Here is a 25,784-nt window from a genome sequence, read left to right as displayed (position 1 = left end):
AGACCAGCCTGGGCAACATAGAAAGACCTCTGTGTCTATAAAAAAAAAAAAATTTTAAGTGAGCCGGACATGGTGGTATATGCCTGTGGTCCCAGCTACTCAGGAGGCTGAGGCAGGAGGATCACTTGAACCCAGAAGTTGGAAGTGATCAAAGGGTTCATCAGGCCTCAGTTCTCAAATCTTCCCTGCTTGGATACTGATGACTAATTAGCCTCCCTGCTCCTTGATTCTGGGAATAAGGGTGTCCACATACTAGTCCCACATTTATGTCATGGGCAATGCAGCAATCTCCACATATTGGCCTGACTTCTGGAGTTGATGTTTGAAGACTACAGCGAGGAGGTGGCTGTTCACTAAGGGAGAACCTTCCGGTTGCACCATGTGAACAGCCTTACAGAATTCTTCAGTCCCGTCAATTCCCTGGGTCCTCCAGTCTTACCCCCAGCCCATCCTCTGCCAGCTCATTTTCATCATCCTCCCTAGTAGGTCACACTCACCCCTCCAAGGACAGATGGTCTCCAGGTCTAAGGTTACATTCTTCTGGTCCGCAGGGTTGCTGAACACACAGGTGAGGTGCCCATTCAGCTGGCTCAGAGGCAGGCTCAGGCTTAGATTCCTGGAGTTGGCGGCTGGCACCAGTGTCTCTCTCTGTTCCAGCTCCCTGGGGAGGCCCTTGCTCAGCCAGGTTATTGCCAAGTTCTCTGTAGCCCCTGGGGTCCCACACTCCAGGCTGACATTGCACCAGCCTGATGTGTTGGATGATGAATGAATCACAATTTGGGGCTGGGGGATGGGCTCTGGGGTAAGAGAGGACAAAAGAGAAACTGAGCTTCAAGATTGGAGGCTCACCCAAGTATAACAACCACTCTCACCTACATGATGCAGTAGCGTGAGGTTGCCCATTTTCTAAATATAACTCTGGGGAAGTAAGCAATCCACCTGGCCCAGGGGTTCTGCCTCTCAGCTCAGGAGTAGGCAGTTGAGGCCCTCCTGCTCAGAGAGGGGACCTGGAGCAAGCCCCTCACCACCGGTCTCCTCTAAAGAGCAGAGTGAGTCCACTTCCTGGACTGTCCCTAGGCTGCCCTGGCCCTGCACCACTCTCCCAGGACTCCTTGGCTCCTTCAGCCACCCTGCTCAAAGATTTTCCATGACCTCTGCGGGAAAGTAGATTTGAATCTAGAATTCCTACCCTTCCCATTTGGCATTAAACTAAAACGGCAAAACAAAGATACTTTAGGATATGAAAGTGCTTAGAACATTAATCACTGTCTCTAAAAGACACTCAAAGATGTGCAGGAAAAAAATTAAAAATGAATTCAAGAGCAAGGAAGAAACAAGACATAGCAGTGATCAAAGGAGTCAGTGAAACTTACAGCTCAATCTAGATAAATAAATAAATAATCATTATACATGATTATATCTATCTCTATATATTTTAATATCTATTGATATCTAGATCTATATATAATGATCACAATATGGAAAGGTTGAGAATACAGTGCAAAAAAAGATGTTAAAATTCTTGTTTTGTTCAGAGGAAGAAAAAAATACTGATTATCGGTAAAGGCTAAAGTAAAAGTTTAAGCTTAGTAACCAGTAGGATAAATATAGAAATTATTGGAGAAGTTTAAACAGAGGAAAAAGCTATTGATCCAACAAAGTAAAAGGAAAAAACAATAACAAAATAAAACATTAAATAAGATGTCAGGAGTAGGTCCATGCATGAAAGAAATTGAAATACATTTGAATGCGTTATATCTCCCTATTAAAATCCATGACTCTGAGATTAGGTAAATCCAGTGTGTGCTATATATATTATTATCTAATGATACAGAAAGAGGAAAAAGAAAGAGATAGAAAAAGATGGGCTAGAAAAATGTAACAAAGATTGCAAGTGTGACAATAATCACGATGGACCAAATAAAATTTAAGATTAAAAAAATTAAGTGGGACAAAGATATTTTAGATTAATATGTACCTAACAACATGGCTTAGAAATATTACAAAGCAACACAAAACAAAACAATAAGAACCAAAAAAACCACTGGAAATTCAAGAATAAATTATCAAATCCACTATTAATATAGTGAATGACTTTACTATGGCGGATAGACCTCAATAGGTTAGAAAGGAGGATGTAATACAGGTAAAACAGACATTAATAGCCAGGTGGCCAATCCAATGGGGCGCTCACTCCACACCCATTCCCAGTCTTTCCGCTCTGTGCTTGCCTTCACCTATGGTAGAGTCTGGAAAGCTAAACTCTTAGTTTCTTGGTCTTTCTTACAGTAGCAGCTCTGACTAATGAAGTAAGAAAAATCTTCGCTCCTGAAAAGACAAAGCCTCAAAACAAGAAAGCCTTTTCCCCTCTTCCTTCTCTCTTTTGCTGTCTTGACTGTGGCATAACATCCAGAGGAAACGCTTGGCAGGTGCCAAAGAGAGTAAGGCATGGACCTTGGTCTCCAGTAAAGAGGAGACCACACCCAAATAACTCTTGTTCAAGACAGAGGGAAGCAAAATCCATAAATATATTAGAAAAAAAATGTTGAGACTTTATTTAGGACAGGGCAGTTCTGAAAGCCAAGAGGTAAGGGTGAAAGAGCCTGGAAATGAGGAACGAGGTTGTCTGCCTAGAAACGAGGGGAAGGATAACATCAGATACCAGAGAGTGCCTAATGCTGAGACAAATACTTGGTTTGGGCAAATACTTAGGCGATGGGCAGTGAGCAAGTGGTGCTGGATGATTTAATCTGGGCACTGGTGGATTGTTGGGAAATGGAAAGGAAGATGAAGAGAAACCAGCTACTAGCACTTCCACTTCTTCTAGCAACTTCCTCCTGCCCCACCCTTGTGCTTTTTAATATGATTGTCCCTCTTAGCACCCTGACCCTGGTCACAGAGAACAGCACAAGTCCCAGCCTTGCCAGTCAGAGTATGCTGTTCCCCTGGCCAGTGACCAAGCTAGGGGTGGGCATATGACTCAAGCTTAGCCAACAAGAGTCCTTCCCTGGAATTGTGTGGAGCAGCCAAGGAAAGTCCCTTTGCTCTCTGATGGGCGGGGGAGGGGGGGTGGCGGGGCTCATAGCTGCCAAAGGCCGTGCTCCTTACCATGGGAGAGGCCCAAGAGAATAAAGCCAACAGGGGAGAAAGAGAGAGAGAAAGAGATTGAGCTCACACACACAGATTTGGCAGACTATGTAGCTCCTGACAGAGGAGAGTGCCCATCAGCTTTCCAGTTCCTGCAAGCATGAAACCCAAAGGAACTCCTTTACCAATCGATCTTAGCTCCTATGAGATCTATGTATCTTTATGATGAAACCCCTCTTAATCGACCTGATTTGAGCAGCTTTCCATTCTTGCTGCCAAAAAGAGATAGGAAGAGACTGTATTGCTTAGACGTTATCCAGAAAGCTATGCAATGAATTTATCAGCCAAGGAGAGGAGAGAGAGACAAGATCAAGAACCAGCAGCTGGAAGCCAGGGATGCAGCTGGTGTTTTCTTCACCCTTTATTAACTGGAAATCCCATCTTGGACGCTCCATTCAGTCAACCCTGTCTCTTCTTATAAGCTTTCCCCTCTCCCACACTGGAGTCCCTCACCCGCTCCCAGGAGGTGAGGAATTGTTGGTTGTGCAGGGGAGGTGTGAGAGATGGATACTCCCTGGAGAGCCGCCAATACGTGTCAAGGAGGAGAGAAAGGGCCAGGTGAGGGAGGTGAAGGGCAGCAAATGCGGAGCATGGAGCACGGGGAAAAGTGTGAGCAAGTGAGGCTGGAGGGGCAGCCAGCGACCAGATCCCGTGGGGGACTGGACTTCTTTTCCTGAGTGTTATTGATCCTGTGGAGGGTAGGGCTGGGAGCGTTTTGGGGGTTTAGGCAGGGGAATAACAAGAAGAGATGTGCATTTTATAAAGCTCAAAATAGCAGCTGTGTGGAGGGTGATCTAGAAAGGGAAGACACTGGTTGGGCAGCCCCTGCAATGCCCTATGCAGGACGGAGGATGGGTGGAGGCAGAGAAGACCAGCAGGAGTGAGCTCTGGCATGTTGGATACGCTCAGACTCTGCTCCCTCCCCCCCTTTCCTCCAGCTTTCTCCGCTGCACTGTCTGCCCAGGCTCTGTGCTTCCCAGGGGAGGATGTTGGCGTGCTCATTGGCTTGGGAGAGCCAGAGGACAGGGGCTGGCTGGGTCACATTCTGCATCTTCAACTTGGGTCCAGGACACACTTTGTCTTGCAAACTCTCCAACTGGCCTTTAGGTCAACTTGTCTAAAGCCATTTTACCGAATGACCGATTCTAACAGTTGATCTCCTTCTTAGTGTTTTTATCATCTTTCTTGATGTCCAGTTTTATTGTTTTGTTTTTGCCAATTTTGGGGGAATTTAAGAATTTTTAAATCAGTTTTTGAAACCACCAAATTAGGACATTTCTGATACCATTTTGTATTTCTAATAATCAATTTTGCAGTATTTTATGATTGAAGAATTTTTAAAATCGTTTTGTGTGGTTTCCCTCCACTCCTCATTTCATGTGCATTTCATACCTTTTTAAAATTTTGGGGCCGGGCACGGTGGCTCACGCCTGTAATCCTAGCACTCTGGGAGGCCGAGCCAGGAGGATTGCTCGAGGTCAGGACTTCGAAACCAGCCTGAGCAAGAGCGAGACCCCGTCTCTACTATAAATAGAAAGAAATTAATTGGCCAATTAATATATATAGAAAAAATTAGCCGGGCATGGTGGCACATGCCTGTAGTCCCAGCTACTTGGGAGGCTGAGGCAGCAGGATTGCTTGAGCCCAGGAGTTTGAGGTTGCTGTTAGCTAGGCTGACGCCACAGCACTCACTCTAGCCTAGGCAACAAAGCAAGACTCTGTCTCAAAAAAATTTAAAAAGAAAAACAATTTTTTTTGGCTAGTTTTGCCCAAGATATGATTTTTAGACTTTAATTTTATTTAAGATATCAGAGGAGATCTTAAATTTTTCTCTTAAAAGGGTTGGGTTTTTAAATCTGATTTTAGGCTAACTTACTTTAGATAAAGTGGTTGTTGGAATGCCTGGCTGGGGCATGGTCCCACAGCTTACCATATACACAGACTCTAAAAGATTCTTGCTGGGATTCTCCTGAGGAGAATTTGATTGTCGCTACATATAGTCCACCTATTTCCATAGTGAGATCCCGGATGTTCAAGGAAGACATCTCTGTCAGGTAGAATCTATGCTTGTATTTTTCTTCAAGGTTGTACCATTGAGGATTAGAGTTATTAGGCTTCAAGGACACCAGAAAATGTTTTCTCTTAGACTCAGAATTCCAAATCCACTCAATCTCCCAAACGTTAGGGCTCAAGAAGGGCCGTGAAGTCAGTTGCAGATGGACAGATCCCCCCAACGTCCTGTTGAATGTGCAGGAAGAGCTGGGAGCTGTGACAGGCTGGAAACCTGGTAAAGGAAGAGCTACGATTAGCAGAAGAAAGCAACAGAGCGAACATTCTGTTGTGTCTACTCTAAGCTTTCCTATCACATTATTTGGATATTTTCAAAAACAGAATCATGTCCATTTTTACAGACAAGAAGCCAAAGCTGCAGAGGTGACTTGCTTGGGCACTGGTCTTGCCCAGAGCTTGGCAGTGTGGATTCAAGCACATCTGTTGCCCGCCCAGACTCCTGCTCTTTCCTTCTCTTGGAGCTTGCGTCCAACATGGCCTCTGTTCTAATTTCAGGAAAAAGAAACTGAAAATATTCAAGTTGATAAACAATAATCAAGTTTTCCCATTTGTCAGTATGAAAGACAATAATTTAGGCTTTCCTACTGCCAATATTTTTTCCTCAACCCACTGCAGTGTGGCTTCTGGCTCATTACTCCTCTGAAATTGCTCTTGATTAGGTCCTAATAACCCCGTAACTATCAAAACCAATAATCCCTGCACAGTCCTAGTCTTGTTGCATTTGACATGTGACTCATTCTCTTTTTCTTGAAGCTCTACTTGTTTGGTACAAATATTTACACTTCTGGACCCTCCATCTGCCTTCTTTCTCTCTCTCTCTCTTTTTTTTTTTTTTTTTGAGATAGAGTCTCACTCTGTTGCCTGGACTAGAGTGCCGTGGCATCAGTCTAGCTCACAGCAACCTCAAACTCCTGGGCTCAAGCAATCCTTCTGCCTCAGCCTCCCAAGTAGCTGGGACTACAGGCATGCACCACCATGCCCAGCTAATTTTTTCTCTATATATATATTTTTTAGTTGGCCAATTAATTTCTTTCTATTTTTAGTAAAGACGGGGTCTTGCTCTTGCTGAGACTGAGGCTGGTTTCAAACTCCTGACCTTGAGCTATCTGCCTGCCTGGGGCCCCCAGAGTGCTAGGATTACAGGCATGAGCCACCGCGCCCGGCTGACCTCCTTTCAATAAATATATAACCAGCTAGGTACAGTTGCAGGTGCTGGGGATACAGTGGGGAACAAACAGACCAGGTCTCTGCTCTCATGGACCTCCCATTCTAGTGAGTGAGACTGCTGAAAAAGACAAGTAAAAACAAAAATGAGTTCCAATAATTATAAGTGCTATGAAGAAAATTAAAAGGATGTGGCACAGGCTTCCGGTCTGCTGCCTAGCATCAGAACATCCTTATTATATTTGTGGAACTTTCTACCTTATGAGTCAGAGGCTACTTCCTGCTATAGAAGCTAAAAATGCCACTCACTTTCCTTTGCAACTGAGACAGCACATAACCAAGGATCCTCTGATCAGAGGCACCCACCCCAGCCTTTCAAACACAAGCAAGCGACACGAAGAGCGAGGGACCATGAAATCTGTACTATTGACCATGGTAGTCAAGGCAACAGCTCCATCCAGTTGCCCAAGGCATGGTGGCAGCAGTTCTGGGGCAGGACAAGTGGCCGAAGTCAGTGGTAGTGTGGTGTGAGCTGTGGTGTCTGTACCAGGAGTGACAGAGCAGCTTCCGCTAGACCAGCTCTGGAGGTATGACATAGGGCGTGGTTCCTGGACAAGTAGTCTCAAAGCCTGGTCATCCGGACTTCTCAAAGGTCTATGGGAACCTGTTATTCTCTAATATATATCATCAATTAGTCAGTTGATTTCTGTTACTGGTAACCAATAACCCCAAGCAAAATGAATGAAAAAGAGATCTGAAGACAAGAGCCAAGGAGCCAGGGAAGGCTTTGTAGGGTAAGGAGGGCAACGTGAAGCCACCAGATGGGCGTTTTAAATTTCCATTCTTAATGGTCACTTCAGAATAGACGTTTTGTGGAGAACGATTTATAGAAGGGCAATAGCAGGAAGAGGGGCTCCAGTTTGGAGGTTCTTGCAATAGGGTAAAAGCAAGATGGTGGCGGGGAAAGGGGTGAAGTGGAGGGATCCAGGAAAAATATTGGAGGCAGAGCTGACAGGGATTGCTAATGGAGTGGGTGTCAGAATGAAGAACAAGAGGAATCAAGGGTGACGTTGAGGGTTTTGGCTTAAGCAAATGGGTAGATAGTGGTGGTGACAATTATTGAGCTGGTAAAGCATGGGGAAGGAGCAGGTGTGGGGTGAGAGCTGGCATAAAACGAGAATTCGGTTTTAGACACATTAACTCTGGCTCCTAAGAACAGGCGCCGAATAGACAATAGGGTCCGGGTCTGAGGCTCGGGAGAAAGGGCAGGGCTGGAGACGTGATGATCAGCACAGTCATGCTACTTAAAGCCATGGGGTTAGCTAAAATCATCCAGGAAGAGATAATAGCTAAAGAAGAAAGGAGGACATAGCACCAACTCCCAGAGGGTTTGAGTGCATTAAGAGACATGAAGAAGACAGTGCCAGGGAAAAACCAGCACACTAGCCAAAGAAGGAAAATATTTCAAGCAGGAAGGGATGGTTAACTATGGCAGCTCTGATGAGAGGTAGAGTCAGGCTGCCACCCATTCGTTCCCTTTCCTCCTTAGCAGTTTCAAATTCTTTTGTGCTTCTCCATTCCATTAATACTAACTATCCCAACACATGTATTTTTCTACTAATACATTAAAATATTTGAATGCTGTCTCTAACCAACCCCTCCCCTCACCCCCTGATTACCACTGCTACCAGCCCCTCCAGCAGGGTGACAAGCAGAACCTTCACTTGCCCACTCTCTGCCCGCTCAGTCTTTTAATATCCTCACCCTTCTGCCTGTAACATCCTTCCAGCTTGCAGGTTTTGCTGAAATAGTCGTCTTCTAATTCTAGACCATTATTAGATTTCCTATGAAAATATGACTCCTTTAGTTCAAGAATCTTTAAGTATCACTTCACTGACAAGTTCCCAGTCATGTTACCATCTCCACTGTGGTTTCATCACATTTGTTGTGTGGTTCTTTGCTTACCACTGTTTAATCTTTATCTTTCCTTACCCTTGAAATCTTTGTTATGATTAATTTGTTGTTTGAGGGATGGAGAACTTTTTTGAGAATTTTCTTCAAATGGGCTCTGTGGGTGATACACTCCCTGAACCATTACTTACCTAGTAATATCTTTCTCTTGCCCTGACAGTAAGTGACATTTGTGGATTACTGTCCTTCTCATCAGGTGGTATACAGATGTCATTGCACTATCTTCAAGCTTCCAGTATTGCAGATGAGAAGTCAGATTATTTTTCCTTTGGAAACTTTCTAAATTTTTGTTCTTTTTTGTTGCATTTCAGAAATTGTACCAGCATATGCTGAAGTGCATGTCTTTTTTTTTTTTTTTTTCCATTGAGGTAAAATTCTCATACATATCATTAACATGATAGTGTACCATTCAGTGGCATTTAGTATATTCACAATGTTGTTCAATTGCCACCTCTCTCTAGTTTCAAAACATTTTCATCATTCCAGAAAAGCACTCCATGCTCATTAAGTAATCACTCTCTACTCCCCTTAACCTCATCCCCTGGTGAACTCTAATCTGTTTTCTGTCTCTATGAATTTGCCTATTCTGGATATAGCATTTAAGGAATCATACATACGTAACCTTTTGTGTTTGGCTTCATTTGCTTAGCACAAAGTTTTCATAGCTTATTCAAGTTGTAATGTGTATCAGTATTTTGTCCCTTTTATGGCTCAATATTACATTGTGTGAGTGTGTGTGTGTGTGTGTGTGTGTGTGTTTATACCACAGTCTGTTTATCCATTTGTCCATTGCTGGACATTCCTGTTGTTTCCCCTTTTGGCTATTATAAATAATCCTGCTGTAAACAATCAAATACAAGTTTCTGTGTCAACGTGTGGTGTCTTGTCTGTTGAATACGTACTTGGGTATGGAATTTCTTGGTCACACGGTTAGTCTGTGTCTTTTTGAGGAACCACTTAACTTTGTTTTCCATAACAGCTGCACCATTTTACATTCCCACAGATAATATACAAGGGACCCTATAAGTCCACATCCTCACCAACACCTATTGTTTTCTGTGTTTTGTTTTTTTTTTCATTAAAGCCATCCTCAGGGGTGTGAAGTGGTATCTCATTGTGGGATGTCTTTCATCATTTAGGTTTTCTTTAATTTTTGTTAGCAATGTTTTGTAGTTTTCAGCATACAAATCTTTACCTCCTTGGTTAAGTTTTACTTTCCACAGTAAGCATCATACTCAAAGGTCAAACACTGAAAGCTTTCCATTGAAGGAGAAGAAGAAGAGGATGATAAAATTGGTGTTAAGTTTTTAAAAATATTTAATAGACTTCAGCAAAAAACCATCTCATCCTAAAAGATTCTTTGTTAGAAAGTTTTGGATTACCGATTCAACCTTTTTATTTGTTAAATGTCTGTTAAGATTTTCTATTTCTTATTGGGTCAGTTTTGGTAATTTGTGTGTTTCTAGGAATTTGACCTTTTTACCTAGATTATTTAATTTGTTAGCATAAAATTGTTCACAGATTCTCTTATAATCCTTTTAATTTCTGTAAGGTCATTAGTAATGTCCCCACCTTAATATCTGAAGTTATTTGCATCTTCTCTCTTTTTTTCTTATACTAGCTAAAAGTCTGTCAATTTTATTGATCTTTTCAAGGAATCAACTTGAGGTTTCATTGATTCTCTCTATTTTTCTATTCTCTATTTCATTTATCTCTGCATAAATCTTTATTATTTCTTTCCTTTAGCTGCTTTTGGATCTAGTTTTCTTTTCTCTTTCTAGTTCCCTGTGGACATTTAAGTTGTTCATTTGAGATCTCATTTTTTCAATGTAGGCATTTATAACCAAAAAACCCACCCTCTGAGCACTGATTTCACTGCATCCATAACCTTCAGTATATTATGTTTTCATTCCATTCGTCTCAAAGTATATTCTAACTATTTTTTGGTATATTTTCTTCTTTAAAATCCATCAGTTGTGTAGGAATATATTATTTAATTTCCACATATTTTCAAATTTTCCAGTTTTCTTTCTGTTATTTATTTTTACTGTCATTCCATCATGATCAGAGAAGATAGTTTATATAATTTTGATCTTTTTAAAATTCATTGAGAATTGTTCTATGGCCTAACATGGTCTATCTTGGAAAATGTCCATGTGTACTTGAAAAAAAATGTACATTCTGTTGTTGTTGGGTAGAATATTCTCTATATGTCTGTTAGGTCTAGTTGGTTTATAATGTTGCTCAGGTTTTCTATGCCTTACTGATTTTCTTTGTAGACAGCCTATCCATTATCAAAAACAAGGTATTGAAGTCTCCATCTATCATTGCAGAACTGTCTGTTTCTTCCTTCGTTCTGTCAGTCTTTGTTTCACATTTTGGGGGCTCTGTTGTTTGGTGTGAGTATATGTATAATTGTTATATCATCTTGTTGAGTTACTTTTATTAATATATATCATGTTGATTTTTTATCTCTTATCCCAATGTGTCTTTTGATAGATGAGTTTAATTCATTTATATTTATAACTGGTAAGCAACAACTTTATTCTGCCATTGCATTATTTGCTTTCTATGTGTCATATGTTTTTTGTTCCTCAGTTTCCTCAATACAACCTTATTTTGTTTTTGATTAATTTTTTTTAACATACTATTTCATTCCTTTTTATAATTCTACATCTTTTTTTATATTCGCTATTTTTTACACATTGTTCTCCTGGTTTCATTTAGTTTTCTTCATGGTTGCCTTCAGCTCTTTGAGGATATTTAAGACAGTTAGTTTAAAGTCTCCAGCTAATATGTCCAATATCTAGGCTTCCTCAGGGATAGTTTCAGTCAATTTATTTTATTTTTTTTTTTACTACAAATAGTTCATACTTTCCTGTGTCTTTGCATTGTAAACTTTTGTTGAGAACTGGAAATTTTGAATGTTGTACTGTGGTAATAGATTCTACCCTGGGAAATAGATTCTACCCCTTCCCCAGGGATTGCTGTTATTACTTGATGAAGTCTGCAGTTGTCCATTTGTTTGGTAACATTTACAAATCACTTTTGCAAAGAACGAATTCCTTATCATGTGTGGTCATTGAAGTCTCTATTCTATTATCTCCATATTCATCTAGTGACTTAATAAGGATATTCTTAATGCTTGAATGTAGTAAGAAAGGGGGGAAAGGTGTTCTTTTCTCTTTAAATATTCTCAACAGATGCCACTGGGAACACTGCTTCAGTATAGAAGGCAGATCATCCTGTACTCTATCATCTTCTGTGATGTCACCCCAAGACCATGCCTTTTTTAATTTAAAAAATTCTATCCAGTTCTCTGAAATATGGCACTGGCATTTTGATGGAAATTGTGTTGAATCTGTAAATCATTGGGCAGTATGGACATTTTAACAGTGTTAATTCTGTCAATCCATGAGCATAATATGTATTTCCATTTCTTTGTGTCATTTGAAATTTCAATGTGACCATTTGCAATTGGTCATGGTGGATTATTATTTTTTTTGATGTGCTGTTAAATTTGATTTGCTAGTACTTTATTGAGGATTTTTGCATCATATTCATAGAAATTATTAATCTGTAGTTTTCTTTCCTTGTCGTGTCCTTTCCTGGCTTTGGTATCAAGTTGAAACTGGCTTCATAGAATGAGTTGGGAAGGATTCCATCCTTCTCAATATTATGAAATAATTTCAGTAGTATTGGTACCAGCTATTCTTTGGATCTCGTAGAATTTGGCTGTGAATCCATCTGGTGTGGGGCTTTTTTTGTTGGGAGAATGTTTATTACTGCTTTGATCTTACTGCTCATTATTAGTCTGTTCAGGATTTCTATTTCTTCCTGAGTCTTTTTGTTTGTTTGTTTTTATGTTTGAGTCAGTCTCACTCTGTTGGCCAGGCTAGAGTGCTGTGTCATCATTATAGCTACAGCAACCTCAAACTCCTGGGCTCAAGCAATCCTCCTGCCTCAGCTTCCCGAGTAGCTGTGCCACTATGCCCAGCTAATTTTATACATATATAAACTTTCAGTTGTCCAGCTAATTTCTTTCAATTTTCTTTCTTTCTTTTTTTAGTAGATACGAGGTCTCACACTTGCTAAAGCTGGCCTTGAACTCCTAAGTTCAAATGATCTGCCTGCTTTGGCCTCCCAGAATGCTAGGATTACAGTAGTAAGCCACCACACCCAGCCTCTTCCTGAGTCTTGAAGGCTGTATGGAATTTGTCCATTTCCTCTGCATTTTCTAGTTTATGTGCTCAGAGATTTTTGACATATTCATGGATGATATTTTGTATTTCTGTGGTATCAGAATTAATATCTCCTTTTTAATTTCTGATTCAGTTTATATTTCACAGATCTAGAAAAAATAGTTCTATACTTTTTTTCAAAAGTATCAAAAAAGAATCAAAAAAGAGCCCAAATAGCCAAAGCAATCTTAAGCAAAAAGAACAAATCTGGAGGCATCACATTACCAGACTTCAAACTATACTACAAGGTTATAGTAAGCCAAACAGCATTGTATTGGTACGAAAATAGAGATGAAGACCAATGGAACAGAACAAAGAGACTAGATATAAAACCATCTACCTACAACCAACTGATCTTAGACAAAGCAGACAATAATATATACTGGGGGGGGAAAGCCCTATTCAATAAATGGTGCTGGGGAAATTGGATAGCCACATGCAGAAGAATGAAACAGGACCCCTATCCTTCACCACTTACAAAAATTAATTCAAGATAGATAAAAGACTTACATGCAAGGCATGAAACCATAAGAATTCTAGAAGAAAATGTAGGAAAAACTCTTCCAGATATTGGCCTAGGCAAAGAATGCATGACTAAGACCCCACAGGCAGTTATGGCAACAACAAAAATAAATAAATGAGACTTGATTAAATAATTAAAATATTGAGACTTGATTAAATTCTGCACAGCAAAGGAAATAATCAACAGAGCAAATAGACAACCTACAGAATAGGAGAAAATATTTGCAAACTATACATCCAATGGTAAATATCCAGAATCTAAAAAGAACTCAAACAAATCAGCAAGAAAAAAACAAACAACCCCATTAAAAAGTGGGCAAAAGACATGAATAGAAGTTTTTCAAAATAAGATAGACAAATGACCAACAAACATGAAAAACTGCTCAATGTCACTAATCATCAGGGAAGTGCAAATTAAAACTATAATGAGATATCTTACTCCTGTTGAATGACTTTTATTAAAAAGCCAAAAAAAAAAAAACAAAAACCAATAGATGCTGGCTGGCATGGATGCAGAGAGAAAGGAATGCTTATATACTGTTTCTGGGACAGCAAATTAGTACAACTTCTATGAAAAACATATTCCTCAAAGAACTAAATGTAGACTTACCATTCAACCCATCAATCCCTCTACTGGGTATCTACCAAAAGGAAAAGAAGTCATTTTATCAAGAAAACACCTGATCTGCTGGCTTTGGGTTTACTAAAAAAAAAAAAGAAAAGAAAAGAAAACACCTGCACTCAAATATTTATTGCAGCACAATTCACAAACACAAAGATGTGGAAGCAACCTAAGTGTCCATCAATTCATGAATGGATTAACAAAATGTAGTCTATATATGCCATGGAGTACTACTCAGCCATAAAAGGAATGAATTAATGTATTTTGCAGCAATTGGGATGGAACTGGAGACCATTCTATTAAGCGAAGTTTCTCAGGAATGAAAAAGCGAACATGACATGTACTCTCTAATAATTTGGAACTAACCGATGGGCACAGAGAGAAGTAAAAGACATTGGAAATCGAGAAGGGGGAGAAGGGAGATGGGGAAGGGTAAAAACCTATCTAACAGAAACAATGAACACTATTCAGGTAATAAGCACATTAATAGCCCTGACTTAAGCATTATAAAAGCTATCCATATGCCAAAGTCATTTGTACTCCATTAACATTTTGTGCCAGTAAGGGAGTGGGGGGGTAAATCCACAACTAATGGATATGAAATGCACTGTATGTGGGAGGGACAGACTTGTAGCCCTGGCTTGGGTGGGGCAAACAGCATTACATGTAACCAAAACGTTTATACCCCCATAATATCCTGAATAAATAATAAAAAATAAAATGAAATAAATCTATACAGAACTTAGTGAGTTGTTTTAATCTTCTCACTCAATTATTTCTTTAGGTCAGAGAAATTTCCCTCTGCTACTTCTGTAATATTTCTCCTCCCTTTGTTCCATGCTATCCTTTCAGAATTCCCTTTGTTCACGTGTTGGATGTCCTGATTATTTCTTTCATATCTTGTATATTTTTCTTAATTTTTTCATCTCTTTTTGTTTTAAGTCTGCGTTTTGAGGTGTTTTTTTCTCTTGATCTTCCAGGCCAGCCCCAGTGGACCCAGGGTCCAGACCACTCCCGGCAACAGGCCAGCTCCTGCAGCCCAAAACTTCAGTTCTGCCTCAGTGCCAGTCTTCCCCCTCAGCCTTAGACACCAGGTGAGTACACACAGACTCCATCTCCAGGCCATCACCCACAGCCCTAGCAGGCCCACATCTTCAAACAAAGTTTCTAGGCCCACTTAAGCCAGGCCAGCTCCTGCAGCCTCAGACCCCAAGCTGGGACCCACAGACTCAGTCTCTAGACCCATCCCAGAAGCAAGCTGGCTTCATAGCCTCAGGCTTCAGGTCCATCTCAGAGCCCCAGTGGCCCCAGGTTCCATATCCTAAGTCAAACTCCTGCAGACTCAGGCTCCAGTCTACCCCATCTCCAGGCCAACCCCTGTGGCCCCAGGTTCCATACCACCCCCATACTAGGCCAGCCTCTGTGGCCCCAGGCTTCAGCCCCACCCAACCATCAGGCTCCCCCTACAGCCCTAGATACTAAGTCAGTACCCACAGACCCAGCCTCCAGCCATACCCCAGCTCCACACCATCCCCTATATGCTCACACTCAAAGCCAGCATGCTTGAAGCTCAGATTTGTGGGGGGAGTAGGGGCAAGAGGATTATCTGAACCCTTAAAATTTGTACCCCCATAATATGCTGAAATTAAAAAAAGAGCAGAACCCACAAAAACAGACTCCATACCAGTCCCCAGAGACTCAAGACCCAGGCTTGGCCCTGTAGACTCAAGTTCCAGACCCACCCCAGTGCCAGACCAGCCCCTGTAAATTCAGGATTAAGATTCAACCCCATGGACCCAGGCACCAGGCCCTTCCAGCACCAGGCCAGTCCATGATGCCTCATGTTCAAGGCCTACTTCAGTGCCAAGTCAGCTCCTGTATACAGGCTTCATGCCAGCTCCCATGGATATGGGCTTCAGACTCACCTCATGAACCCAAGCTCTAAGCTCACCCTATTAGACCCAGGCTCCAGGACAAACCTCATCAACCCAGGCAGCAGGAACACCCCCTTGCTGACCTAAATACCAAACCAACCTATATGAGGACTCCAGCAGCTAGCATACCCAAGGGCTATGCCAGATGACCTGCTCAAACTCTCTGGATGAGCTGACTGTTGAAGGGCTTTCCTTACCAAAATTAGGCTATAAAAACCGGAAACTGGAATTAGTGCCTACTTCTTCAAATGTGCACACACCAATGCATGGCATAAGGATCACAAACAAGCAGGAAACATGACACCACCAAATAAAAATAAATAAATAAAGCACCAGTAATTGACCCTAAATAAATGGAGATCTACAAACTGCCTGACAAAGAATTAAAGTAATTGACTTAGAGAGGCTCAGTGAGCTATAAGAGAACATAGACAACTAAATGAATTCAGGAATACACACACAAAATTAGAAGCTTGAGAAAGATAGAAAATATTTTTAGAAAAAGAAACAAAGAGAAATTCTAAAGCTAAAGAACACAATGACTGAACTGAAAAATTCCATAGAGAGGTTTAACAAAAGATTAAGTCAAGCAAAAGAAAGAATCAGTGAGCTTGAAGACAGCTCATTTGAAATTACCCAGTTGAAGGAAGAAAAAGATAAAAGAATGAAAAAAGAATGAAGAAAGCCTACAGGAATTCAGACATCAAGTGAACCAATATATGCATTATGAGAGGCCCAATGGAGCAGAAAAGGGGTCAGAAAATGTATTTAAAGAAATAATGATACAAAGCTTCAAATCTGGATGGAAACAAACATCCAGATTCATGAATCCCAAAGAATCCCAAATAGATTAAATATAAAGAGATCATCACTGAGACACATTATAATCAAATTCTCAAAAGTAAAAAACAAAGAGAGAACTTTGAAAGCAGCTAGAAAAAGCAAATTGTCACATAAATGACGCCTCCATAAGATTATCAGTATATTTCTTAGCAGAAATCTTACAGGCCAGGAGAGAATGAAATGATATATTCAAAATGCTGAAAGGGAAAAAAAAGCAGCCAACCAAGAGTACTATACTGTGTAGTACTGTGTTTCAGAAATGAAAGAGAGATAAAGATATCCTCAGAAAAACAAAAACAATGGGAGTATATCACTACTAGACCTGCCTTACAAGAACTGCTAATAGGAGTTCTTCAATTTGAAATGCAAGGACACTAATTAACAATATGAAAACATATGGAAATATTAAACTCATCATAAAGGTAAAAATGTAGTCAAATACAGAATACTGTAATAGTGGTAAATAAATCACTTTTAACTCTAGAATAAAAATGAAAAGATAAAAGTATTAAAAATAATCATACCTATAATAATTTTAGTGGATACACAAATGTATAAAATATGCAAATTGTGACATCAATAACAAAAAATGTGGGGAGAGGAGAAGTTAAAGTGCAGAGTTTTTGTATGTGGTCATAGTTAAGCTGTTATCAGCCTAAAATAGACTGTTAAAACTATAAAATGTTTTAATTAAGCTTCATGGTAACCACAAAGAAGAAATGTGTGGTAGATTCACAAAGGAGAAAGAGAAAGAAACCAAAGCATATCACTGCAAAAACAAATTATCAAATCACAAATGAATATAGAAAGAAAGGAAGAAAGAAACAAAGTAACTATAAAACAGTCATAAAACAATTTTAAAATTGCAGCAGTAGTCCTTATCTATCAATAATTATTTTAAATATAAAAGGATTAAATTCTCCAATCAAAAGGCATAGAGTTGCTGAATGGATAAAGAAATAAGATTGAACTGTTGCTTACAAGGGGCTCACTTTAGCTTTAAGACCACACAGGCTGAAAGTGAAGGGATGGAAAAAAGACATCCCATGCCAATGGTAACAAAAAGAGAGCAAGGGTGCCTTTACTTATATCCAGAGAAATAAACTTTAATTCAGAAGTGGGCAAAAGAGACAAAGAAGATCATTATATATTGATAAAGAGGTCAATCCATCAAGAGGATATAGCACTTATATATATGTACCTAACATCAGAGCACCTATATAAAACAAATATGAAGAGAGTTTGAGGGAGAAATATACAACAATGCAATAATAGTAGGTACTTTAATACCACCCTTTCAATAATGGATAGATAATCCAGACATAAAATCAAGGAAACAGTAGACATGAACAACACTATAGACCAAATGGACCTAACAGACATCTACAGAACATTTGATTCAATGGAAACAGAATACACATTCTTTTCAAGAGCACACAGAACATTCTCCAAGATAAATCGTATTTTAGGCTACAAAAACAAGTCTTAACAAATTCAAGATTGAAGATTGAAATCATATCAAGTATTTTTTCTAACCACAATAGTATAAAACTAGAAATCAATAAGCAGAGAAAACTGGAAAATTCACAGATAGGTAAAATTAAACAACACTCCTGAAAATCTAATAGATGAAAGAAGAAATGAAAAAGGAAATAAAAAAATATATTGAGCCTAATGAAAAAGAAAACAGCATATCAAAACTACTTTTGTTTCATGTAGGACAAAGCAAAAGTAGTTCTAATTTATAGCAATAAATGCTTACACTGAAAAAGAAGAAAGAAATCAAATAAACAATCCAACTTTATACCTCAAGGAACTAGAAAAAGAAGAACAAACTAAGCTCAAAGTAACCAGAAGGAAATAATAGAAATCAGAACACAAATAAATTATAGACACTAGAAAAATACTTGAAAGTTCAACAAAAGGAATAGTTGGTTTTATGAAAAGATAAAAATGACAAGACTTTTGTGAGACTAACCATGATATAAAAAGAGAATATTCAAATAAATAAAGTCAAAATTAAGGAGACATTACAACTGATATTACAGAAATACAAAGGATCATAAAACTGCTGTAAACAATTATATGCTAACAAATTGCATGACCCAGAAGAAATGAATAAATTCCTAGATACATGCAACCTACCAAGATTGAATCATGAAGAAATAGAAAATCTGAGCAAACCAATAACAAGTAAGGAGATTGAATGAATAATTAAAAACCTCCCAACAAAGAAAAGCCAAGGACCAGAAGGCTTTACCAGTGAATTCCACCAAATAATCCTTCTCACACTCTTCTAAAAATTGAAGAAGAGGGAATCCTTCCAAACCATTTTAGAAGGCCAGCTTCACTCAAAGCCAGAAAAAAGGCACTACAAGAAAAGAAATTGCATGGTAATATCATTTTGATGAAGATATTAATAGATGCAAAAATCCTCATAATACTAGCATACCAAACAAAACAGCAGACTAAAAAGATTATACTACATGATAAATGGGGATTTATTCCTGAAATGCAAGGTTGTTTCAACACATACAAATCTATAAATGTGAAACAACACATCAATAGAGTGAAGGGCAAAAATCTTATGATCATCTCAATAAATGTAGAAAAAGCATTTGACAAAATTTAGTATCCTTTCAGGAAAAGAACTCTCAAAAATTAAGTATAGAAGGAATATACCTCAACACAATAAAGGTCATGTATTATAAGCCCACAGCTAATATCATACACAGCAGTGAAAAGCTGAAAGCTTTCCTCTAAGATCTAAGGCAAGGATTTCCATTCTCATCACATTTATTCAATAAAGCACTGGAAGTCCTAGCCAGAGAATTAAGACAAGAAAAATAAATAAAAGTCACCCAATTTGTAAAGAAAAAAGTAAAATTGTCTTTGTTTGCAGATGACATCTTATACATAGAACCTGAAAGACTTCACACACACACACACACACACACACACAAACCATTAGAACTAAGAAACAAATTCAGTGAGGTTGTATGCTATAAAATCAACATATAAAAATCAGTAGTATTTATATACACTAACAAAAAACTATGCAAAATATAAATTAAGAAAACAATCCCATTGTGATACCTTTAACAAACAATAAAATATTTAGGGCTAAATTTAAGGAGGTAAGGTCTTTTTCCCAGTGTACGTTGTTGTCTGCTTTGTCTAAGATCAGTTGGTTGTAGGTAGATGGCTTTATATCTGGATTCTCTGCTCTGTTCCATTGGTCTATGTCTCATTTTTGTACCAATATCATGCTGTTTGGCTTACTATAGTCTTATTGTATAGTTTAGTCTGGTAATGTGATGCCTTCAGATTTGTTCTTTTTGCTCAAGATTTCTTTGCCTATTTGGGCTCTTTTCCAGTTCCAAAAGAAGCCTAGAATTATTTGCTCTAGATCTGTGAAGTATGACGAGGGCAATTTGATGGGGATTGAATTGAATTTGTAAATCAGTGGGTAGTATGTACATTTTAACAATGTTGATTCTACCTATCCATAAGTATGATATGTTTTTCCATTTGTTTGTATCCTCGGCAATTTTTTCCTTAGAGTTTCATAGTTCTCCTCGTAGAGATCTTTCACCTCCTTGGTTAAGTATATTCCTAGGTATTTTATTTTCCTTGTAGCTATTGTGAATGGTATTGACTCTTTCATTTGACTCTTGGCTTAACTGTTATTGGTATATAGAAATGATACTGATTTAGTACATTGATTTTGTATCCTGAGACTTTTGTGAATTTATTTATCAATTGCAGGAGAAGAAAGAAACAGGACCACTATCTTGTACCACTCCAAAAATTAATTCAAGGTGGATAAAAGACTTAGATCTAAGGCATGAAACCATAAGAATTCTAAAGGAAAATGTAGGAAAAACTCTTCTAGATATAGGCATAGGCAAAGAATTTATGGAAAAGATCCCGATGGCAATCATGGCAACAATAAAAATTAATAAATGGGATTTGATTAAACTAAAAAGCTTCTGCACAGCTAAGGAACCAATCAATAGAGCAAACAAATAACTACAGAATGGGAGAAAATATTAACAGGCTACACATTCAATAAAAGGCTAATAACCAGAATTTATAAAGAATTCAAGCAAATCAGCAAGAAATAAACAAATAACCTTATTAAAAAGTGGGTTGTTTAATTTTACTATCTGTGAATTTTTCAGTTTTCTTGTCTTATTGATTTCATCCAGACTGTTTCAAAAGACATTAATTCATTCCTTTTATGTCTGAGTAGTATTTCATGATGTATATATACCACATTTTATTAATGCACTCATGGGTTGATTCCACACCTTGGCAATTGTGAATTATGCTGCAATAAACATTCAAGTGCAGGTGTCTTTTTGATAAATGACTTCTTTTTCTTTGGGTAAATAAATACTCAGTGGTGCGATTGCTGAGAAGGACTACTTTTAGTTCTTTGAGGAACCTCTATACTGTTTTCCATAGAGATTGTCAACCTGTGAGGGTGTCTTAAGTGTCATCAGATCAGTTGTGATGACAACCCATATGGTACCAACAGCATGTATTAGAAGAATACAGTCTCTTGTCTCCCCAGCAGCATCCCAACTTTGTTGAACTCAGCCTGGCTCATTTGTGTAGTACCCACAGTTTCTCTGATCCATGAGGTACAGCAGACTCTCCCAGGTCTACCCTCAAGCTTCAACCCATGGGAAATCACAGGTCTCTGTCTCTCTTTCTCTCTCTCTCTCTGCCTCCCTCCCCACTCCTCCCACCCATTTAGATTTAGAGAAACTTATTAAGCTGTTTCTCACAGGCTACAGAAAGGATTCTTTACTATGATGTACAGGGAAACACAGTTCCAAGTTACAAGAAAATTGAGAAAAATCACAACAGAGAACTTGGTGCCAAACTCGCAATAAGATCCAGAGTTCCTAGTTTCCGGTTCTCTTCCAACTTCAAACATAGACCAAAAGGACCAAATCCGGTAATGACTGACAGGCTGGTAAGAACAGGCCAGATATGGCTGCTCCTTATTCTGTCTCCAGTACACCAGCACATCCTGCGCCCCACCTGAGGACACATGCAGATGTACAACCATAAAATTTTTTCCATGCAAAGTTGAAGAAATTAAGATTAAATATGATGACATGAAACCATATGCTTTAAATCTTTTAATTTTTTAAAAATAAAGGACAATTGCCTATTAGTTCTGTCAACTTCAGTTCTTAATAGAAATAAGTTCATCATAAACCCAGCACTATCTGAATCTATGTTAATCCAAGATGTGTTTACAGGAAAGAATTTTGTTTAGTCAACCGTTAATGGATGAAAAGTACTTTGTGAGTAGGGGCACTGGGAGCCAGCCACCTCCCTGCCCTCCCTCCGCCATCACATGGGAAGCCAGGCAGCCTGGGTGAGGCTGTTCTACATCTGCTTAGAATTCAGGTAAGGCTTGGCAAGGCAGGAACAGCTGCATCTCTTTATCTGAGGGACTTCCGGCTCTCAGTGGTTGTTGGGCAACCAACAGCACACATACGAGAGGCGTGCTGGAGGCAGAGGCGGTTTCCTGTGTACCACTTGCCCTGCCATCTACGCAGCTCTCTGAGGATAACCACAAGCACTATAATGGCAGAAAGGTGGAGGTGCTCTGGGAGCACAGAGGAGCCAGCCTAGATGTAACTGGACTCTTTAGGGAGTTTGGGGGAACAAAAGGGGGACTCCCTGAACTGATCACGGATCACACAGATTTCATGACCCCAAACTGGAAACAACAGCATTTTTTGAGTAGAGAAATGGAAAGGGAAGACTACCAGGGGGAGGTACTAAGGGAGCAGCTGTTTTCCTATTAAGAAATGTGAATGGAATAATTTTCCTAGAGGCTGGAGTAGGAAAGGAGGGACAGAGTTGTGAGAGAAGAGTAATTTCTTTTAAATAGTAAAGGGCCTTTTCTATCCATGCATGTGTATTGTTTTAGTATTGTTTTTAATAGTGTGTAATTTCATTTGTATTATTTGTACAGTGAGATTCGAGGCTGTAAATGTTTTCCTTTTTATACTATTATGTGCTTTTAAAAAAATGACAATTTATAGATACATGTTTTATCTAACACATGCAAAGAAAATGGGAATTCTGGTTGCTTAGGGCCCTTATTAGAGAAATGGATATGAGACTTTTCAGGAGAGGAAGATGATATGCCATATGTTTCAAAATTACTTAACTATGTAATCTTTTAAGTATATTATACACACACACACACACACACACACACACACAGACCAATATTTTATACAAGAAATGTTAGACAATTCTGACTTCACCAATCAATAAAATATCAATGGAATGGAAAAATAAATAAATAGTGAAGGGCCATTTGGGAAGGTTCTCCTTGCCCCTGTTAAGAGGGTCAGAGCCCTGCATTTGGGAGTGTGCAGGGAGGACCAGGATGGTAAGGACAATGCAGAGTTCAGAAAGCTTTGCTTTCACACCCTGGGTCTCCACCTCTCTGCAGTCTGAGGCAGAACATGGTCTTGGAGCAACTGGAATCCTAGTGTGCTACTTATCTGTGCTATGATCTCAGGCAAGTTAATTAATTGGCCTTCCTGAGCCTTGGTTTCCTCAAATGCTAAAGGAGGATAATGTCATCTACTTAAGAAGCCTTATGTACAAAGCCAGATTTCAGCCTGTGTCCCAGTGCCTGGTGCCGAGTAGGGGCCTTCCATTGTCTTGGCCTCTCCTGCTTCATTATCCTCCCCTGCCTCATGGGTAACATGAGATCATGCATGCAACATCCCTTGTATAGATGAGAGATCATGCATGCCACATCCCTAATACAGATAAAATCATGCATGCAACATCCCTAATATAGATCTTGCATATGGCAGATGATCAACACATGCTTACTCCTGTCTTTCGTTCTAACCAAGTCAGCCAGCCAGCCAGAACTGATTACCTATAGCAGTCATTTTCACTACCTTATAGAGTTGTAATGTGACTATACATAATTCAGCCTGCTTTGGGATACCAATTTTTTAATTATATAACACACCAAAATTAACTTCTTTGTGCATAAGCTGCTTCTGCATAATGAGTTAGTTCCTTGGGATTAAATCCCAGAAACGGATTTATCATGGAAAAGGGTATAAAAATTGTAAATGTTACTGACACATTAAATAGACCATCAAGAAGCTTTTCACTCATTTAAAAAAAAAATGTCTACAGTATGAGAATTCCTGTTGCATGGCTCTATCACCATACCAAATATTCTCATTTGAAAAATGAACAACCATCAATTTGATAGGCAAAACAGGATATCTAGTTTTCTTAATTTGCATGTGTGATTACCTGTGATGATGACTATCTTCATGCTTATTTGTCTTATCTGTTTTTTCTTTATGCTTCATCTGTTCATATCTTTGGCTCATTTATCAACAATGGCAGTAGTATTACTCTTACTGATTTATGAAGGGGAACTGACTTTTTTAAAATGCCTACGATGTTCACCATTGTATAGGAGGTAGAGGAGAATGGGGAGCACAGGAAAGTCTCCACAGCACCCTCGATTCCCAGAAGAAAATCTTTTCTGTTTTTAAACTATTGGATCGTGATAAAACTGTCAATTATAAAACAAGGAAATGACACCATTTTTTTTTCCTTTATCTGTCCATTTGCAAATGTTTCATCAGGATAGGAAAGTATGACACCCAATACGTAAATAAGCTGTGTCCCTATGCCAGACAGTGGTCAGAATGTGCACTGTTTCATTTAATCTCCCAATACGGTGTAGACTTAGGTATTATTCTATCCATTTTACAGGTGAGAAAACTGAGGCTCAGAAGGGTAAAGCAACTTGCCCCAGGGAATATATGATTTGCCCAAGATTTTACGGCCAATATGTGGCAGAATCAGAGTCAAGACCCAGTAGGTCTAACTGCAGAACTCAGCCCTTCTTAAGACGGTAAAAGGGTTTGTCGGCCGGGGCACAAGGCAGGGCCTGGTCCACAAAAGGCAGCATCCTTGGTACACGCCGCACCACCACCATCGCACTGCTACCTAGAGCAGCTTGTATTAAAAACGACGCATAAAAGTCACCAGCAAAGGAGAGGGAGGGGCCCACCTCCCCTTCCTTTAGATGGTGCGCAGTTCGCATGTTGCTGAGCGGCTGAATGACCCGGCAGTAGAAGGCTGCCCTGCACCCTCAGCCTGGGAGCAGAGACAGGAAGCAGGCTGGGGATGGATAGGGGGAAAGGGCCTGAGACTGTGAAGATTGTTTCTGCCAAAGCTACAGGAAACTGGAGGCCCAAACATTGCTCTCTTGGCCGCAGGCAGCTGCAGCAGTCAAGCAGAGCAGAGTAAACAACTGTCTTTTTGAAGCTGGAGTTTGCTAGTGAGTTTCCTGTGCAGGGAGCTGGTAACTTGGAGGCATCCCAGAAATCCCCAAGCTCCCTTTTCCTCCCACTTAACCCGCAAAGATGCCTGGGCAATCAGGAGGCTGATACCATGGAAGCCCAGCTGCCAGTCCAGCTGCCACTCACACCTAATTCCTTGTCCTCCCTCAGACCCACCCTGGAACGCCCTGCCTGTCCTGCCACTCACCGAGAAGGAGACTGATCTGAAGCAGGAGGACGTGGGTAGGGAGCCAGCCGCTGCCCGAGGAGTCCATTGCCGCCTGGCAACTGGGGTGAGACCCTGGCTCCTCCTCTGCCTCTCTCTGCCACACCCTCCCTCCTGTCCTGGGCTTTCTTTCCTCTTCAATCCTTTCAGCAAGCACACTAGAACCCCTCCCGATAAATCAAAGGAAATGCACATTTGTAAAGACAACGATGTTTTCCTGATCATAGGAATAATGCATGTCGATTATATAAAATTATATAAAATTCCATTATATAAAATTATATTAAATGGATTAAAAATTATACACAATGATATTAAAATTATACAAAATGGATTGTATAAAATTCCATTTCTAAGGAATACATAGAAAATGATACAGAAGGATAAAATCACTTGTTAGCACATCTTACAAAACTATCATAAAGTTTCCTGTCCTTCTCTGGATTATAAAACAAGGAAATGACACCATTTTTTTCCTTTATCTGTCCATTTGTAAATGTTTCATCAGGATAGGAAAGTATGACACCCAATACGTAAATAAGCTGTGTCCCTATGCCAGACAGTGGTCAGAGTGTGCACTGTTTCATTTAATCCCCCAATACGGTGTAGACTTAGGTATTATTCCATCCATTTTACAGGTGAGAAAACTGAGGCTCAGAAGGGTAATTTTAAAGT

At 39.5% G+C, this 25,784-nt stretch overlaps 1 protein-coding gene across 2 annotated transcripts in view; it reads right to left on the bottom strand.

The window, feature by feature from the left end:
- The window catches only part of LOC105862451 (CD48 antigen-like), a 30,611-nt gene extending 5,168 nt beyond the window's left edge, over nt 1-25,443 (bottom strand). The window contains exons 1-3 of one of the 2 annotated variants that reach the window (XM_076000258.1): nt 25,092-25,443; nt 5,078-5,431; nt 498-797 (exon numbers count right to left, since the gene is read on the bottom strand). In XM_076000258.1, coding sequence (XP_075856373.1) covers nt 498-797; nt 5,078-5,431; nt 25,092-25,158 — 721 coding nt within the window. In that variant the 5' untranslated portion in view covers nt 25,159-25,443. The remainder of the gene's footprint in view (nt 1-497; nt 798-5,077; nt 5,432-25,091) is intronic. The other variant, XM_076000259.1, reaches the window with a different exon arrangement.
- Nucleotides 25,444-25,784: the final 341 nt, after the last annotated feature.

This window comes from Microcebus murinus, chromosome 2 (assembly GCF_040939455.1).
Source record: "Microcebus murinus isolate Inina chromosome 2, M.murinus_Inina_mat1.0, whole genome shotgun sequence".
Classification (NCBI taxonomy): domain Eukaryota; kingdom Metazoa; phylum Chordata; class Mammalia; order Primates; family Cheirogaleidae; genus Microcebus; species Microcebus murinus.
This window is presented reverse-complemented; position numbering and strand designations above follow the sequence as displayed.